Source organism: Equus caballus, chromosome 10, assembly GCF_041296265.1.
Source record: "Equus caballus isolate H_3958 breed thoroughbred chromosome 10, TB-T2T, whole genome shotgun sequence".
NCBI lineage: Eukaryota > Metazoa > Chordata > Mammalia > Perissodactyla > Equidae > Equus > Equus caballus.
The window spans coordinates 15,031,839-15,051,339 of record NC_091693.1 but is presented as its reverse complement, the minus strand read 5'-3'; the positions used below and the strand labels follow the sequence as shown (position 1 = coordinate 15,051,339).

General features: G+C 50.9%; 1 protein-coding gene across 1 annotated transcript; it reads left to right on the top strand.

Annotated features, from left to right (window-relative positions):
* The first annotated feature begins 324 nt into the window (after positions 1-324).
* Positions 325-12,036, top strand: PLAUR (plasminogen activator, urokinase receptor). The gene is given in 7 exon segments (NM_001163881.2): positions 325-533; positions 2,125-2,235; positions 3,666-3,809; positions 7,816-7,968; positions 8,539-8,673; positions 10,511-10,657; positions 11,480-12,036. Coding segments are annotated over 7 exon segments (1,005 nt in total). The 5' UTR covers positions 325-463; the 3' UTR covers positions 11,725-12,036.
* The last annotated feature ends 7,465 nt before the right edge of the window (positions 12,037-19,501 follow it).

Sequence of the window (19,501 nt, the reverse complement as noted above, 5' to 3'; positions counted from 1 at the left end):
CACCCCCAAATATTTCAGCGTGCATCTCTGGATGATAGACACTTTCCCACCTAACCACAATCCCCTTATCCCTCCGAACAAAACTAACAATAACCCTAACATTCTCTAACAATCAGCCACGAATTTCCCATTGGGAGGAGTTTTCATCGGAGGGCTGGGGTCCCAGAGCAGGAAGAGAGAAAACTGGAGTTGGGACCCCAGCAGTCTGGGGACAAGAGCTGTGACCACAGCCACGTTGAGTCAGAGCGGAGCGAGCCCCCTCCTCCCGGCTGGCCACGCCCAGGTAAAGGAAGTTTTGGAGCAGGGAGGTGACGTGGGGGAGGCGGGGGAGGCGCCCACGCGTCTGAGGGTGACTCGCTCTTTCGCAAACCCTCTGGGAGGAGCCCCCGGGGCCACAAAACTGTCTCCTTCCCCGGGCCAGCCTGAGAGGGTCAGGGAGGCCTCGGACAGGAGCGCTGCAGACATGGGCCGCCCGCTGCCGCCGCCGCTGCTGCTGCTGCTGCTGCTTCTGCTGGTTCAGACCTACATTCCAGGTAAGGGTTGGGCGCCCGGACCTGCGCCGGGAAGCAGGTCTGCTGACCGGGAAACGGGGAGGGCAGCGGAGGGGGGCTCAGAGGCTGATGAGGTGCAGGAGGAAGGCTCGGTCCCCAGCTCCCCGGCTCCGATAGTAATCCTCCTGGTCTCTCCAGCCCCACGCGGCACAGCAGCTGGCACACGGTAGGTGCTCAGGAAATATTAGCTGAGCGAAGGCATTTGACAACAGTTCCCCTTTAGAGAGTGCGCTCTTTATTCCCAGCGCTTTTCTAAGCTCCTTCTTGCAATTTCAAACTGGGTGGGCAGGACTATTTTAACCCCCTTTCACAGAGAAGGAAACTGAGGCACAGAGAAGCTAAGTAACTGGTCCGAGGTCACACAGCCAGTCCTTGAAGAAGTGGGATTCTGACCCCGCGAGGGCGTCCCTCCAGTCTGTCGGATTCCCCCTTCTCCCGCTTGAAAGACAGGAGGACAGCGCCTCATTTTACACAAGTTGGAAAGAGAATCAGGCCAAGCATGGCAGAGCCAGGGGCTGGGGACCCAGGCCTCGTCCCCAGAGGACCCTTCCCTTTCACTACCCACTAGCCGTAACCCTCTCACCTCCTTTTTCCGGAGAATGTAGGGAAAGGGTAGGGAAACGAGAGGAAACTGAGAAGGAACTGAGTCAGGGTGGGGCGAGAGCGGGGGCTGGGGTTGGGAGGTGGTTCGGCAATGAATAACCCGGAAAGCTCTGCGGACCGCTGGAGGCCGGGGTGAGTAATGGCCCTGCAGGACTATGAACTCGCGGCGGGGCAGGGACTGCCAGGGAGCCTGGGGGCGGGGCCAGGCCATGGGCGGGGCCAGTGGGTGGAGCAATGGCCTCGGGGAGGAGCTGGTGGGCGGGGCTAGAGCGGCGAGGAGGGGCTGGTGGGCGGGGCTAGAGCGGCGAGGTGGGCGGGGAGAGAACCTCAGGGAGGGCTAGTGGGCGGGGCTAGAACCTCGGGAAAGATGTGGCAGGCGGGGCTAGAGCCTCTAGGAAGAGTTGGTGGGAGGGGCTAGGACATCGGGGAGGGTCTGCGGCAGTCCGGGTTACAGCACCCGCCCACTGGAGGGCGGGCTTAGAACTTCGAATGGACTGATGCGCGGGGAGAGGACGCTGGGGAGATGCTGCGGAGGGGGTAGAACCTGTGGGAGATAGTTAATTGGGGGGCACTGGGGTCCGGGGCAGAACGTAAAGATCCACTGGAGTCAGGGAGGATAAAGGAGAGCTTGCAGGAGGAATAGACCGCGGGCGGGCGGTGTGGGTTTCCGGACCAAGGTGGGATCGACAGAGGGGGTGGGCTAGGACTTTCAGGATAGGCGCGGCGCGGACAGAATTGAAGGCAAGACGAGCGAGGGCAAGACTTCAGGAAAGGACTGGTGGGCGGAGATAGAACGTGGGGCTAGAGATAGACCAGCGTGGAGCCCGGGGGCTGGCAGAACGTGGAGCACGAACCTGAGGGCACGGGGCCTGGAGACTTGGTCCTAGTATTGGAACATGAGGGGGCCAGAGGGGGATCCTGGCACGGAGCGATAACCACCTCTCCTCTTCTCTCCTCCCTCTCCCCCCAGCCTCCTGGGGCCTGCGGTGCATGCAGTGTGAGAAGACCGGGAAATGCCAGGTGGAAGAGTGTGCCCTCCGCCAGAACCTCTGCAGGACCACCGTCCTGCGCATATGGGAAGGTGAGCTCCCCAGCTCCAGCGCGACAGGAAAATGGAGCGACCAAGGAACCTTATCTCACCAGTAATCAGGGAAATCCAAGTGAAAAAGACCAGGAGACCCTGGTTCGAGGCCACCAGATGGACAAGCGCTTAAAAATCTGACTATCCTGGGGTCAATGAGAATGTGGAGCTGCAGACCCTGCTTTTAGGGGGCAAATTGGTGCACCCAACGGACAGAGTGATTCGGCAATATCTAGTGCGGATAAAGATTAGCATACCCATGGGGCCAGGCCGGTGGCGCAGCAGTTAAGTTTGCACGTTCCACTTCTTGGCGGCCGGGGTTCACCGGTTGGATCCTGGCTGCAGACATGGCACCGCTTGGCAAAAGCCATGCTGTGGTAGGCGTCCCATGTATAAAGTAGAGGAAGATGGGCATGGATGTTAGCTCAGGGCCAGTCTTCCTTGGCAAAAAGAGGAGGGTTGGCAGCAGATGTTAGCTCAGGGCTAATCTTCCTCAAAAAAAAAAAGATTAGCATACCCTGCAGACAGCAGTTCAACTCCTAGGAATACAGAAACCCCAAAGGACTTTGGTCACATGTGCCCGGGAACACATGTATAAGAATGTTCTTAGCGGTAATATTTGTGATATGGCAAATTGGAAACAACCTAAAGTCAGTCTTCAGCAGAGGAGAAACATTATGGTGTAATCGGGATGGAATGTTCCACAGCAGTTTAAATGAAGGAGCTAGAGTTGCAGGCATTAACGTGGATACATCTCAAAAACATAAGGTTGAGAGAAAAAAAGCAGGTTGCGGAGAATGATATCTTTTAAAATAAATAGTGTATAACAATATACGATCACTAATAAATATACAATATACAATAAATATACAAATAAACAATGGTGTATATTGTTATGCATACATAGTGTGGGAATTACCTACACCAGTGTTTACCTTTGGACGTTGTATAAGGGGAGTAAGATTAGGTGGGGCGGGGGAGGGGCGGTGAGCAGGAGGTTTTTAACTGTATCTTTTCAATTTAGTTTAGAAAAACATCTGAAACAAATATAGCTAAATGCTAATATTTTATAAAGTTGGGTGATGAATACACAGTATTTGTTATATCATTCTATTATACTTTTTGGTAAACTTGAAGAATTTTCCTTTAAAAATTTCTATCAGAGTCATCTTCCTGCTAAAATCACTAATCCGGGAGGGAGGGGGTACATGGATCCAGAAGGTCCCAGTGATGGTGTTGTCACTAAGAGAGAGTAGGCTCCTTGTGAGGGCAGATGGGGGAAGGGAGGATAATTTTAGAAAAGATAGTTGGACCCAAACAAGAGGGAAGGCAGGGATCAGCCTGGGAGTGGGTGAGCTTAAGATCAAGAATGTTAGAGGCTGGTTGGGCCCAGGGGAGCCTCTGGAGTGACCAAGAACCATTCCTCACAGGAGGCGAGGAGCTGGAGGTGGTGGAGAGAGGCTGTACCCACCCCGAGAAGACCAACAGGACCATGAGCTATCGAATAGGCATGCAGGTCATCACCCTCACAGAGACCGTGTGTGGCTCAGACTTGTGCAACAAGCCCCACCGTGGTGAGTAGGGCAGCCCTCGCCATGCCCAACCCCAGACCATCCTCAACTCACCCTCATCATCATCATCATCCCAGTTTTATCCCCAGTCCTATGCCGTGCCAACCCCAACTCCATACCTTATCCCGGGACCTACCCCAACTCAAACCCTTTCTTATCCCAAACACATCTCCAGCCCCGCCCCTTCCTCATCCCCAGCCCCAACTCAGCCTCACCTCCAATCCTATCCCCAACTTCATTTACCCCCAACACCCTCCAACTCAAACCCATCCTCATTCGGAACACATCTATAAACCACGCCCAAATCAACCCCATCTTATCTCAAACTGTCCCCAGTCCCGCCCCGAACTACAAGTTCATCCCCATCCCTAACCCTATTCCATCCCGTACGTGTGTTTGTTTTTATATTGGTTGTTATGTATAAGTTGTATGGTTGTTATGTATAAGATGCAATGCCTGCCCTTGAGAAGCTACACTCGCATACGCCTGCTTGAGAGCTAGAGGAGGAATCTCGCTGATGCTTTGCCATCTCATTTTTCCCATGGGGTAGGAGGTGGTTCAGGCAATAGGTGGTAAGGGACCAAGATACAAAGATCAGAGACACCAGAGACTCAAAGTTCTTAAGGGAAGACAAAAGAGGAGGGGACCAGACAGGCTGCAGTGGGCTTGGGAAGTTCTAGAAGAGACGGTTCTTGAGTTGGGCAGTGAAAAAGAATGTGAAGACACTTCCATAAGCCCTTTGGTTGAGTTTCACGGCTTTAGGATCTGGTCATTTTAAGAAAAAGACTTAGAAAGACTCCTATTCCCTGAGTTCCCCCCAGAGATGAAGGGTGGGGAAGGAATGGACCCATGTTGCATGATCGGGCAGAGATTCCTCTTTCTGGTGAGGAAGGAAACTGGTTCAGGCTGGTCTAGTCACGATGACGTCAGGAAGCAGAGCACCTGCGTTCGCACTGGGTTTTTCTGGTTCTTCACCCCTCCTGATTCTGCCTGATCGTCATCCATCCTGACCTCATTCATCTGTTGGCGGGAACTGAATCAGATGCTTATTTTCAAAGAAGTGACAAGAGAGAGGATGCTGGCTTCCTTTCTCCGTTAGATGTGCTTAAGGAAAGCACTAATAACTGAGTCTAAGTAATGCTTCCAATAAGAGATAAAATTCAAAATATTTAACACTATCGATCAGTGCTGAAGGCATTGATCAATCAGAACAGACCTCTGGAGGCCCCTGCTGGGCCTGGCGTTACCTCTTTAGCGGACGGATCTTGGGGACGTGAGGGTTCTATAGGGAGAGTTGGGAGGGGTCAGAGGTCCACCAGGGAGTCAATTCAGTTATTTAATAACTCATATGCCTATATCAGCCCCATTTCTATGCCATCTTACCCTGCTTGTGGTGACTAGAATAGTTGGTTAAACCACATCCTGTACTTACGTGATACTGGGACACGGCAGTGACCAGGACAGCCTTGGACCCTGCCCCCGTGGAGTCCAGCGGGGAGGTGACAGACCCATCACCAGACCGTCATTGCCCAGATCAGTCAGAGCCAGGATGGGGGAGCACAGGTAGAGGGTCAGGACCATGAGAGGGGAAACAGAGACCAGGGGGGTCCGAGCTGTAATGGGGAGGCCCAGTCTAGAATGGTCAGGGCCGAGATGGAGGAAACAGAGGCCAGAGTGATCAGGGCTGGGAGAGTGAAGAGTGGGGCTGTGAGACCCTAGAGGGGAAACTTGAATCAGGTCTGGGAAGGTTTCCCACAGGAAGTGGCAGCTAAGCTGGATCTTGAGGGATGAGTAGGAGTCAGACTTAAAAAGACAGTGGAAAGGGTTTTCCAGACAGAGGGAGCAACAGATACAAAGGCCCAGGGGTGAATGAAAGTAGTATGGCTGGAGGAAGGGAAAAGTGGGGCAAGAGGAGCTGGTGCAATTGGTAGGATCGTATTACTCAGGGTCTTCTGGGCTGGGGTGAGGAGTATAGACTTTATCCAGGGAACAGTGGGAAGTCATGAAAGGGTTTTAAGCAGAGAGTGTCACGATCGGATTTGTATTTTTAGCAAATTATTGTAACTTCAGAGTGGAAGAGAGATTGGATGGAAGCGAGAGTGGAGGAAGGGAGACCAACTCGGAGGTGGGTGAGGTTGTCCAGATGAAGAAGATGGTGGTTGGACCAGAGTGTCAGCCTGCAGATGGAGAGAAGTGGATGGATTTGAGAGCTGGTTAGCACGTCGATGAGCAGGACTTAGTGATGGGTTAGATGTGGGAGGTGGATTTGCAGTTCTTGCCACGGTGGAGTCGCTTGTATCAGACTAGCCCCCCTGCCAATGGCCGCTATAAAAGCTGGACAAATTGTAAACAATCATTTGAAGTTACTGGAGAGGAACAAATGAAGAGAGGAACTTGAGTGCTACAGTCTTCGAAATAAGGGAAGCACAAGAGTGGAGTCCCACAGACAAGCTGGCTTTTTTCTCGAGTGCACTTTCCAGTTCACTGTTGCGAAAAGGAAATAGAGCCAAAATAGAAAGAGATCATCGCTAGACTGGGAAGAGAGAGGTTGGCGTCTGGGGCTGCCAGAGTGTCTGGAAAATGAGAGGTGAGATCCTGGAATGCATGGAACCACAGAAAAGGGAGTCCCCAAATCTACAGATTTCCTTCAAGTCATTGGCAAGCTGTACATGCGTAGGGTGAGACGCCAAGAAGCTCAGCAGAAAATAGTATCTGGGAAGCTACAGAATTGAGCAAGGATTCCAGCCGGCATATGATGCTGGGGAGGCTGAAGTTGCCAAGTTGGAGAGAAGTCTGGACCCCCTCAAGCTTTCCGCTAAGACCACACCCTAGGAGGAAGGGCAGAACTGAAATAGACTAGCCCTAAAAATCCCTACATCTGACCTTCAGGAAGAAAACTTAAACCTCTTTGGAAGAAATAACATCATTTAGAGGCTTTACAAATTTTCATCTATAATGTCTGGCATCTAATCAAAATTTACAAGGTATCCTGAAGAAAATTAAAAAGACCGATTGACTGGAAGCCAAGAGAAAAATCCAACAATAGAAACAAACTCATAATGATTCAGATACTTGGGTAATTAGACAGGGAACTTTAAAACAGCTATGATTAATATATTCAAGAAAGTAGAGGAAAGGAAAAATGTTAGCAGAGATCTGGAATCCATTTTTAAAATGAGTCAAACAGGAAATGTAGTACGATGACTGAAATTAAGAACTCAACAGATGTGCTTAATAGAAATCAGAAACAGGGGCCGGCCTGGTGGTGCAGTGGTAAAGTGTGCATGTTCCACTTCAGAGGCCTGGGGACAACCCAGAGTGAGTGGCAGAGGGATTGGGGAGCCCAGAAGGGGTACCTGATCCAGCCTGGGAGGTCTGGAGGGGCTTCTTGGAGGAGGTGAAATTGGAGAAGATGATGCCTGAAGAATGAGTAGGAGATAGGGAAAGTGGGTGCGAGGGAAAATGCTCTAGGCAAAGGCAACAGCACACGAAAAGGCCCAGACGCCAGTCAGCATGTATCTTCGGGGACTGTGGGAAGTTGTGCGGAGGAGAGTCTGAGGGGCTGGTGGAGGGAGATGAGGCAGGAGAGGTGACCAGGACCCAGTCTTTGATGGGCCTTGAATGCCATGCTGAGGATCTTGGGGTTTATTCTAAGGGCAGTGGGGAGCCATGCTGGGGTTTTGAGCAGAGGAGAAGCAGGGTCAGATTTGAGTATGGGAAACATCCTTCTATGGCCCTATGGGGATGCACTGGTGGGGGGGGGGGGGAGCGGTGGGACAAGAATGTAAACTAGAAGGCCAGGGAGGAAGCTGGTATTAAAGGAGATCTAAGCTGGACTTGGTCATGGAGCTGGAAAGGCAAAGATGGATTCCAGAAAGATCCAGAATGGCCAGGGCTTGATGGTTGGCTGAAGGCTGGCAGAAGGAGGAATTGATGTTGAGTCCTCAAGGGAGCTGGATCTCCAGGACTCTCCCCAAGGAGTCTCGCCCTCTTGCCCCTCCCCAAACAGGCCGGGCTTCCGTATTTCCCCGAAGCCGATACCTCGAATGTTCTTCCTGCGCCTCATCAGACCTGAGCTGTGAGAGAGGCTGGGACAAGAGCCTGCAATGCCGCAACCCTGGAGAACAGTGCGTGGAGGTGGTCACCCACCAGAACCTGGAAGGTGAGCCCCAACCTGCCAGGAATTCCTCCTCCCTCCTTTGCTTCTCCCCAAGGTTGCACTTAACAATGACCTCAAAATAGCAGTGATTTAAGCAAGGTAGAAAGTTAGTTCTCACACACAGAAAAAGTTCAGTGATAGGAAGTCCAGGGTCACTAGGACAGTTCCACAGTCACTAGAAACCCAGATGCCGTCTCATTTCTATCATTCTCAAGATTGCCTCATAGTCCAAGATGGCTGCCAGAGCTCCAGGGCTCATGTCCAAGTTCTGGGAAAGAGGAAGGGGAAAAGATGAGGCAAAAAAAAGGGGCACCTCCCCTTTTGTAAGGGTTCTCCTTTCTGGAAGTCCCATAAAACCTTTCTACTCATATCACATTGGCTAGAATTTAGTCACACGACTATCCCTACGGAGGCTGCAAAATGTGAAATATCCTTTGGCTAGATATATGGCTGCCCTAAATAAAATGAGGGTCTTATAATGAAGCAGAGAATGGTCAGGTGACTGCCGTGGTGGGCAAACCCCAGTCTCAGCCTCTCATCAACAATCTGACCTCTCTCCTCTGCCCGCCACAGAGGGTCCGGGCGATGAGCGCTACACCCGCGGCTGCGGCACCCTTCCTGGCTGCCCAGGCCCCACCGGCTTCCACAACAACCACACCTTCCACTTCCTGCGGTGCTGCAACACCACCAGATGCAATGAGGGCCCAGGTAAGGGGCAGGGGACCCAGCGTGAGGCCCGCGATCAGGGCGGGGAGGTGCACTGGCTCACAGGCAAACCCCTCCTCTCTAGGTCTCTGTTTCTTCCTCTGAAAAAGGGACAGATCAAGCCCTTCCTCAAAGAAGGATTTTGTGAGACTTCAATGAGGTTATGAAACTATTAACTTGAAAAGCATCAAAATGAGTTTATTTGGGAGTAGCCAAAAGAATTACAACTCAGGATGTGTGTGGAGGGCAAAGCCTAGGCAAATCCAGCAGATGAAGGAGGGGAGCGGCTTTTATAGAGAAAAAGGGGGAGTAGGGAGGGGCTGTCCTAAAGGAAAGTCCATTGGGGGAAAGTAACAGTTCAGGGCAGCAACAGCTTCTCATTGGCTGAGCTGCAGCGCTTCTCATTGGCTGAGCTGCAGCACTTCTCATTGGCTGAGCTGTGGCGTTTCTCATTGGCTGAGCTGCAGCGCTGCTCATTGGCTGAGCTGTGGCGTTTCTCATTGGCTGAGCTGCAGTGCTTCTCATTGGCTGAGCTGCAGCGCTTCTCATTGGCTGAGCTGCAGCGCTTCTCATTGGCTGAGCTGTGGCGTTTCTCATTGACTGAGCTGCGGCACTTCTCATTGGCTGGGCTGTTGCTGGGTGGGGAGAGAAATCTTCCTTCAATGGTAAAGTTTTACTTCTGGAGGAAGATGCAGCTGACCGTCTCTTCCCGGTTGGTGTAACTGACACGTGTGATAGGGCGTGGGAGCTCGCCCTGAAGACCTTCCCCACTCCGGTTATTTAGGTTTCTCTTACCAGTTTCCACAAAACCTTCACCAAGACCCATGCTTTATGCTTCCTACATCCTCTTGAATCCTTCCACTGCTCCCGCCTCCTCTGCCCCCGCGCTGGTCCGAGCCACCATGACCTCTCGCCTAGATTGTTGCAGGATCACCCTCTGGAGGGTCCCCCTGCTTCACCTCCTGTCACCCTAAGGCCAACGTTCACTGCAGCAGCGAGAGCCATTTCTTAAAAATGTAAATCAGGTCATGTCACTCTCGTTCCTTAGGCACTTTGACAACTTCCGCATGCTCTTAGAATAAAATCCAAAGGCCCTACTATGCCCTGTGTAATCCAGCACCCGTCTGCCTTAGTTTCTTCATTCAGTTTCTTTCTACAACTGCCTCCAACCATCCAGCCTCAACAGCAGTACCCTTCACCAGGAACACGTGTCCCCTAAAAGTTCACCTGGCTGGCTACTTCTCATTCCTTAGGGCTCAGCATTAAAGTATCGTCCTCAAGGACACTTTCCCTGTCCCTCCCCTCCAATAGAATCTAGATCCTATGTGTTATTCTGTCTCTATAAACCAGTACTGCCCAACAGAACTTTCCACACTGATGGAAATGTTCCATGTCTGTCCTGTTCAATATGGTAGCCACTGCCACATATGGCTATTGAGCCCTTGAAACGTGAACTGAATTTTGAATTTTATTTAATATTGATTAATTTCAACATAAACGTCAACAACCACATGTGGCTTACTGGCTACCAGATCGCACAGCCTAGCTTTAAATGGTAAGTTCTGTGAGGGTAGGGCCTGTTTCGTCTTACACAGCTGCTTACCCAGTGCCTGGTCGGCTGGGGGCTCATGGGGAGCCAGAAGCTGGCGTTTCTCTCCCAGGCCCCACAGAACCCCCAAAAAGAGAGTGCCGTTCCAATGCCTGACCACAAGGTGGCTCCATGACATCTCAGGCTGAGAGTTGGGAGTCCTGGAGGTAATGCTAGGAAAGAGGACACCCCCCCATCCCCTCCCCGCCCCCCCTTCGTGCTAATTTCCCCGGTTTCTTGTCTTCTCCCAAGTGCTGGAGCTGCAAAACCTGCCGCTGAACGGCCTCCAGTGTTACAGCTGTGAGGGGAACAGCACTCACGGGTGTTCCTCTGAAGACACTTCCCTCATCGCCTGCCGAGGCCCCATGAACCGATGTCTGGAAGCCACAGGCACTAAAGGTGAGGCCCTTCAGGAGGCTGGGAGAGGTGCTTATGGGCGGCTGGGGTTTGCAAGAGGTTGACTGCCAGCTAAGCTGGACTTCCTTCATGAGGGTGCAAAGTGTCCTAAGGAATTAGGACTTGTTCACTAGGAAATGGATATTTTTGGGACTTCCAATAAGTGGGTGGGACTTCCTATGGGCATCACTGGTTTCTATTCTGTGACATCCTGGGGAAGTCTCTCTATTCCCGTGGGTTCTCAAAATTTCTGGTCTCAGAATTCCTTCATGCTCTTAAAAGTTGCTGTCTATGTCAGTTGTATCTATAGATATTTACTGCATTAGAAATTAAAGCTGAAAAAAATTTGAAGATGTGTTATTAATCCATTTAAAAATAACAATTAAAAACTTGTGACGTGTGAAGATATTTTTACGGGAAAAAAATGACATTTTCCAAAATGAAAAAATTTAATGAGAAGATGGGCATTGTTCTACAACTCTGCAAATCTCTTTAATGTCTGGTTTAATAAAAGACAGCTGGATCCTCATGTAGGCTTCTGCATCCAGTGTGATGCAACATAACTTGGTCCTGGGGTTTCTGGAAAACCCCATTGTACACTTATGAAAGCTAAAAGGCCAAATGATATTTTAGCATTATTATGAGATTAATTTTGACCTCACAGATCCCCTGGAAGGTCTGAGGGACCTCCAGGGATCCCTGGACCACGCTTAGAACTACTACTTGCTCCAAGTGGCACCCACCACAAGGGGGCGTGTCACCCAGTGAGAACTCCAGGCCCAGGGCCAAGAGCCGGGAGTCTCATCCAGTTTTCTCTCTCCGCAGGCCGGGGGAACTCAAGCTACACAGCAAGAGGCTGTGCAACTCCCTCATGGTGCCACCGCCTCCCCGTGGCTGAGGCCTTCAGCCTGACCCATGTCAACGTCTCGTGCCATCCCGGAAATGGCTCTAACTACGCATTCAAGTCCCACATGGGGGGTGCCCCTCGGCCTGGCCCTGCCTACTTCAGCCTCACCGTCACCCTGCTTATGACTGCCAGACTCTGGGGAGGCACTCTCCTCTGGACCTGAACTCCACACTCCCCCTGCCTTGGCTGGATCCAAGGGCCCCCTTTGCCCTTCCCTCAGCTCCCAGCCCTGCAGACTTGCTGTGTGACTTCAGGCCAGTGTGCTGCCCTCTCTGGGCCTCAGTTTTTCCAGCTGTCAAAACACCTATCTCGCAGAGTTGTGAGAAACAGGGGAGAAAAGTTGGAGAAAGGCTGCAGGCCAGCGAGAGAGCTCTTTTTATTAATGTTATTGCCGCTGTTGTTATTATTAATTAATATTTGAATATTTGTTTTATTTAATATTTTATACTTGAATAAAGATTTTTGTACCACTGAACAAGGCCAGATCTGCTCTTCTCCATAGTGTCTGTCTTTGGGATGGTGAATGGGGGCACCTTTCCACGGGCTTCTGGAATTAGGGGTCACATTGTAGGAGCCAGGCATTCAAGGTCCCAGCCTTGGGAGCAGTCCCACATGGGCTTTCACCCTAAGCTGCCTCCACGTCTATTTCTGGGCTCCAAATACAACCTTCCAACTTTCTCACCCAAGCACGAACCTTCCAGTCTCTTCTCCCAAACTCCAAATGTCAAGACCACTTTGTTGTTCTAGGAAGGCATGTCTACATTTCCTGAGGGATTCTGAGACAGGGAGATGAATAGGAGATAACGTGATGGCCAGAACTCCCTTCATGCACTGCAGTGAGGAATAAGGACAGGACTACATTTCCCCTGATGCTCTGGGGCAGGAGATAAAGGCTGGGCTGTATTCTCTAGGATGCCCTCAGACTGATGGGGGAAAAGACAGAACTACGGTTTCATTGGCACGCTTGGAGCTCAACATTGAAGTTTCTCATGGTTCGCTGAGGGAAACCCATAGAGACAAAATTTCACTCTCCATGAAGCCCTACGGCTAATGAAGAAAAAGATGGGACATCTTCCATGGTATTTGGGGGCAGGTGAGGGACAGGGTTTCTTTTTTAGGACCTCCTCAAGTCACATATCACCAACTGTCATGGTGGTAGCTTAAAGAGGTGGGGTGTGTCCCCACCTCTTGAACATGAGTGGCTCTGTGACTTCTCTGACCAATAGAACGTGGTGGAAGTTACGCTGTGCCATGTTCTTTTGGAACAGGCTTTTGGCAACTGTCTGGCCCTGAGGACGCCAGCTGCCATGGAAAAGTCCTCCTGTACTGAGACTGCCATGCTCTGAGGTCCCCGAAGCTACTCAGGAACGGATGCCATATGAAGAGAGAGCCCCAGACGTTCCAGCCGTCTCAGCCCAGGTGCCGGACAAGTGGGACCTGCTCTGGACATTGCCACCCCAGCAGATGTCATGCGCAGGAGAACTAGACAAGCCAGCTGTTTTCGTTTCGTAGGGCTGACGTAATAAATTACTACAAACATACCAACTAGGGGCCTTCCCCAATAAAAATGTATTCTCTCAGAGCCCTGGATGCTACAAGTCCGAAATGTCTCTGGGGAGGAATCCTTCCTGGTTTCTAGGGGTTGCTGACAATCCTTGGTGCTCCTTGGCTTAAGGCTGAATCAGGGGCCGACCCGGTGGCAGAGTGGTTAAGTTCGCACGTTCCACTTCTCAGCGGCCCAGGGTTGGCCGGTTCGGATCCCGGGTGTGGACATGGCACCGCTTGGCAAAAGCCATGCTGTGGTAGGCGTCCCATGTGTAAAGTAGAGGAAGATGGCCATGGATGTTAGTTCAGGGCCAGTCTTCCTCAGCAAAAAGAGGAGGATTGGCAGTAGTTAGCTCAGGGCTAATCTTCCTCAAAAAGAAAAAAAAAAAAGGCTGCATCACTCTCATCTCTGCCTCTGTCGCCACGTGGCCTTCTTCTCTGTGACTGTGGCTATGCATCTCTGAACCTCTTTCTCTCCTTAGAAGGACACAGCCATTGGCTATGGGGGCCCACCCTAATCCAGTATGACCTCAGCTTACTCACATCAGCAAAGACCCTATTTCCCAATAAGCCCACATTCAGAGATCCTGGGGGTTAGGACTTCACCGTATATTTTGAGGGGACACGATTTACCCACACCACCAGCCAACAGTCAGAACCAAGGTTTCAGATATATCGCCCTGGATGAACCATCGCATCCATCTCCAGCTGTTCAAGCCAGCCCATTCCGGCCCCCGTCCATTGTGGAGTAGATACGCACTGATCCCGTTGTGTCTTGCTCAAATTCCTGACCCACAGAATCATAAGATGCAATGGCTGTGTTTTCACATCACTGAGTTTGGGGGCATTTTGTTACGCTGCAGTGGTTAACGGGAACAGTCTTTTTTTTGCTAACTCTCGCCACTCTAACCTCCATCAAGGGCAAGGTCTTTTATTTGCTCACTACTGTATTCTTAGGACCTCGAATAGTCCTGGGGCAAGGCAGGTGTTGAAGCAAGAAAGGAGGGAGGGGAGGAAAAAAAGACTACATCTTACAACCAAAACTGGGCTAGGACTATCTCTGCCGCGATGCCCGACAGCAGAGATGAAACTAAGGTGATGTTTTCTGAGATGCCCTCTGACTAAAATTAAGGATGGCTTCACCTTACCCATGATTCCCTACAGCAGAGATTGGAGGCTGGGAATAAATTCCCATGATGCCTCACAGCAGGAATTGAGGCTAGGACTGCATCTCCCAGGAGACTCTATGGCAGAGGTGGGAGGCTAGGATTACATCTCTCATGATGCCCTACAGTGGGGATCAGAGGATAGAAATACATGTCCCATGATGCCCTACAGCAGAAATTGAGGCTAGGAAGTAGCCAGCCCGGTGGCACAGCGGTTAAGTTCGCACATTCCGCTTCAATGGCCTGGGGTTCACCGGTTTGGATCCCAGGTGCGGACATGACACCACTTGGCAAGCCATACTGTGGCAGACGTCCCACATATAAAGTAGAGGAAGATGGGCATGGATGTTAGCTCAGGGCCAGTCTTCCTCAGCAAAAACAGGAGGATTGGCAGCAGATGTTAGCTCAGGGCTAATCTTCCTCAAAATAAATAAATAGATAAAGAGTACACAATGTATGATTTCAAAAGAAAAGAAAAGAAAAGAAATTGAAGCTAGGGATAAATTTCTCATAATGTTCTTCACCAGAGCTTGTGATCAGGACCTCATCCTTAATGGCTCTCAAGTTTTTGTTCAGGGATCTTGGTTGCAAGAAATAAAATCTGTTTCAGCTGACTCAAGCAAAAATGACAACATTATTGGAAGTTTAGGATCCAAGCAGGAGCTAGGTCTCCGGGCCTCACCAGGGACAAGAAACAGAATCGAAAAGCTGTATGAAATCAAGGTTGTCTCCCTTTTGCAAAATCTGGCTGTCTGTCTGTCTCTGAGTGCATGGTTTCCCTCGTGGTCTTCCACTTTATCTCTCTGTCTCTCCACAGACTACCTTCTTCTGCTTCACACAGAGTAACCAAATCTGCCCTCGAAATGTCAAGCACCAAGTGATGCAGGCTCAGCAAGCCAAGGAAAGAAAGAAAGATTTCTTGGACTCTCAAGGTCTCGCAGTAGTGCTCTTTTATTCAGAGAATAGCATGGAGTAGCATGGGGACAGGACCCACAGGCAGTAAGAGCCACAGGCATGGGGACAGGACACACGGGCAGTAAGAGCTGCAGGCATGGAGACAGGACCCATGGGCAGTAAGAGCCACAGGCGTGGGGACAGGACACACGAGCAGTAAGAGCTGCAGGCATGGGGACAGGGCCTATGGGCAGTGAAGAGCTGCAGGCTTGGGGACAGGACCTGTGGGCAGTGAAAAGCTGCAGGCGTGGGGACAGGACCCAGGGGCAGTGAAGAGCTGCAATGGGTTGAGGGTAGGGCTAAATTTAAGGCACAGGTATGTGAGTTATCTCTTTAAAAGACAGAGGAAAGATTATGTTAAAAAGTCATTAAAATGGTATCAACGTAGGTGGGGTCTGGTTATTGGGTGGTCCTATAGCTATAGATAAGAATCAGATCCGATCAGGTCAGGACGTCCTCTGCTGCCCGGAGGATGATATAGATCGGTATGTAGGGCAGGTCACCTTGGGCTTCTCTCCTTGGGGCAGCCTTGATCCTCTTCACCAAGAATTACTTGTGTCCCCTTGTTCTAAAATTTTAACGGACAGATTCTGACGGGGTCCAGATTGGGTCAGGGCTCTGCCTATGGCCCCCTCTGCTACAGCCAGGGAAGTTCACATCAAAGCCGCCACATACAGTTGTTCAGGTTGTAAACAGGCATCCATTGCTCCTGCAGTTCTTGCGGTATGCAGCCCACTCAGCCAGAGGTGGGAAAATAACCTGTGTGAAAGAGATCCTCCCACGAGGACGGGGGAGCAACTGAAAAAGAAAACTATCACTTAGAGTGCTTTAATCTGCAAGCAGGGCTGCCTCCATGTAGTCTATGCAAATCACAGGCAATATGGTGGCCAGGGCTGTAAGCAAGGGAATACCCAACTCGAAATGGTTGAAACAAAGAGGAAATTGATTATCTCACAGAACGAGAGATCATGAGTTAGGGCAGTTCCTGAGTTGACTAATTCAATGTTTCCACTATGTCCTAAAGGATCCATTCAGGCTTGTCCACCTCATGGCCTCAAGATGGCCGCTGCAGTTCCAGGCATCACACCCACATTCACAGGCCATAACAAAGGGCCATCTCTTCTTGGGTCTCTTTTTTAAAACAAAGAAAGCTTATCCCAAAACTTCCAGACTGACTTGCACTTACTTTTTATTCACCAGACTTGTTTCATACACCCATGCCTACAGCAGTTACTGGAAGGGGCCATGGAACCACATTATTTGGCAAAGTATACTCAGACCCCACTGCTGGGCTTCCTGCACATCATCTGAATATTAAAGAAAGGTGGATGCCTGAACAAAATCAGGGTTCTCTTAGGCAGGAACAAAGGGAGAGGAAATGTGTGTTAGAAAAAAAAATACCCAATCTTCCTCCTGTACAGGGAAAAACCTAGTTCTTCCATACTATATTTTTCTCCTGTGTGTCTCCTTACCTTTCACACTACTACCACACTCACAACACTTCTGGTCACCAAATGTGTGTGTAGAGGGGTTTCCCACACCAAGCAATTCTCTGTGACACCAACTGGGTGTTCTACAATTTAACTCAATTCTGCCCCTATCTACCTGGAGAAAGCGTCAAATTCCACAGGTGAAGGGTTCAGTCCCACAAGACCACTCCCCACTTCAGATGACAGTCACCAAGTTCAGGTTGTCACCTGTGCTTCTGCCTGATCAGCTGTAAATCAGGGGTTCCCGTGACCCCCTCTGCAAGTTCAATTAATTTGCTAGAGTGGCTCACAGAACTCAGGAAGACAGGAATGTACGTTTATTGGTTTATTATAAAAGGATATGACAAAGGATCGGGTGAACATCCAGATGGGAGGGATGCATAGGGCAAGGTATGCGGGCAGGGGCCGGAGCTTCCACACCCTCTCTGGGTACATCACTCTCCCAGCACCTGTACACGCTCACAACCCAGAAGCTCCTGAACCCGGTACCACTGTGATTTTATGAAGGCTTCCTCACGCAGGCACGATGTATCATTAACTCCACGGCCAGCCCTTCTCCCTTCTCAAGAGAACGGGGGGTGGGGCTGAAAAGGTCAAGCTTCTAATCATGGCTTGGTCTTTCTGGTGACCAGCTCTCCTCCAGGAGTCATCCAGGAACCCACCCAGAGTCACCTCATTAGAACAAAAGACACTCCTATCACCCAGGAAATTACAAGGGTTTCAGGAGCCCTGTGTCAGGAACCGGGGACAGAGACCAAATATGTATTTCTATTATCTCACAGAATGATACTGAGAAAACAACTAGCAAAGTCCTCACCATCCCAAGACCAAAAAGTCAAGAATGGTCAACTCTTGATGTGCAGCCCACTCCCTCCCCCCACCCCACCCCTCCCCACACAGCAGGCACAGCAGCTGTCTCCCCAATATCATGTCTGTTTCAGAAAGCTGATTTCTCCTCTGACTCGGGGATGGTGGGAGCCTGTGGTCCAAATCTAATTTAAACAACATAATCTCATGCCCTGGCCATTGATATTGGTTCAGTGATAGGCAGCTGGCCTCCTCTGGACCAATAAGACACAACGGAAGGTTTTTGGGGGGCTTCTGGGGAAAAATATTTCCCCACTCAGCTGAGGGAGCTTGTTAAAGTCCCTCTCTTCTCTTTCCTCCTCTCAGTTTTCCTCAATCTGGCTCTTTCTGTCTTTCTCTCTGCTCCTCTCCAAATGTGAAGGAAAAGTGTGGCCCCAAGGGAATTTGCCAGCCGTTTTGCAACATGAGGGAAGCCATCTATCCTTAGGACAAGAGAGATAGACAGACTATCCCAAAGCCAGCCATGCCCAAGACTTTTTAAATATGAAACAATTCTCTTAAGGCAACTGAGTGAGATTTGCTGTCACTTGCATGAAACCCCTAATGGATAAGGTACTCTGGAGTAGGATGTGGATGGGACCACCTCTCTTGTGATGTCCCAAGGTGGAAGAAATGGTGGGACCCAAAGAAGGCAGATAAGAATCCAACCAACATCTCCCAGGGTGTCCTGCAGCTGGAGCAGGAGAAATTGGTTAGAGCCATGAGCAAGGGGATTTATAGGTTCCTGGGAGAAAGACCACCATTAGCTAGCCCCTAACCCAGTGTCTCAAATGCAGATTGGACACCTCTCTCCCACCTATCCTAACACACAGACTGTGAGCCCTGGAAGGATTAGAGGTTACCCAGCCTGACCACCTCTTTCCTCAGTTTACAGAAGGATAAACTGAGAATTGAAAAGGAAAGGAGTCACTCAGAGCTGTGGTGCTGGCGACACAGAAGTTGATGGGAGCTTCGGTCCTGAAGACAGAGAGGATGCTAGGAGCCATGGAGCTGGGGATAGAGGAGTTGATAAGAGTCTGGGTCCCGAGGACAGAGAGGATCCTGGGAGTAGTGGTCCTGGGAATACAGAGGTTGATGGAAGATTTGATACTGAGGACAGAGAGGATGTTGGGAACTGGGCATGAGGACAGACAAGGTGTTGGGATGATAGACTAAAGTCCCTTGGTGGACCTGGATGTAGAATTTTTTGGTGGTGATGGAGATAAAGAGCAAGGATTTTCATAGTTGGCATACCTCAGTTTACCTGATTGTCACAGTCATGGGAGAGGTTGAGGTCTCCTACCTTCCATGGTACTACTCTTCCTGCGTCCCAAAGGTGATAACCCTGCACCAGGCTACAAGGTCCCACAGAAGGGGGCTCAGGGAGACCCACTCCCCAGGAGGGAGAAGGGACCCAAGTCTTGAAGGGTGAGTCAGCACCAGCGATGGGAGGGAAGTGGGAACAGCACATAGAGAGACAGGGACACAAAGAGAGACCGAGGCAGGAAGAGTAGGGGGGTGAGGTGGGGAAGCTGGACCACAGGGCCCGGGAGGCGTCCACAGGAGCCCCTCTCTCCCACGGAATGATGCAGAAACCCAGCGTTTCCAGGTCAGGCCAGGAGGGAGGGTGGGACCTGACCCCATCTCAGCCCTGCCCTGCCCTGCCCTGGAGAGCCTGGACCTGCCCAGACACGCGGCTGCTGCCCTCCCTCTCAAGGTGGCTCAGCTCACGGCAGCTCACGTGACACTCTCACCCTCACACTCACCTTTCCCACGGGACACCCCCCTCCCTCCATGCTCACACCCTTACCCAACACTCTCCCCTGCACACACCCGCACACACACCCACCCCCTGACAGTTACCTGTCCCTCACACCCTTACCCTCCCGCGACACCCGCACCTCTTCATAGCCTTCCATCAACACCCTCACACACTCCC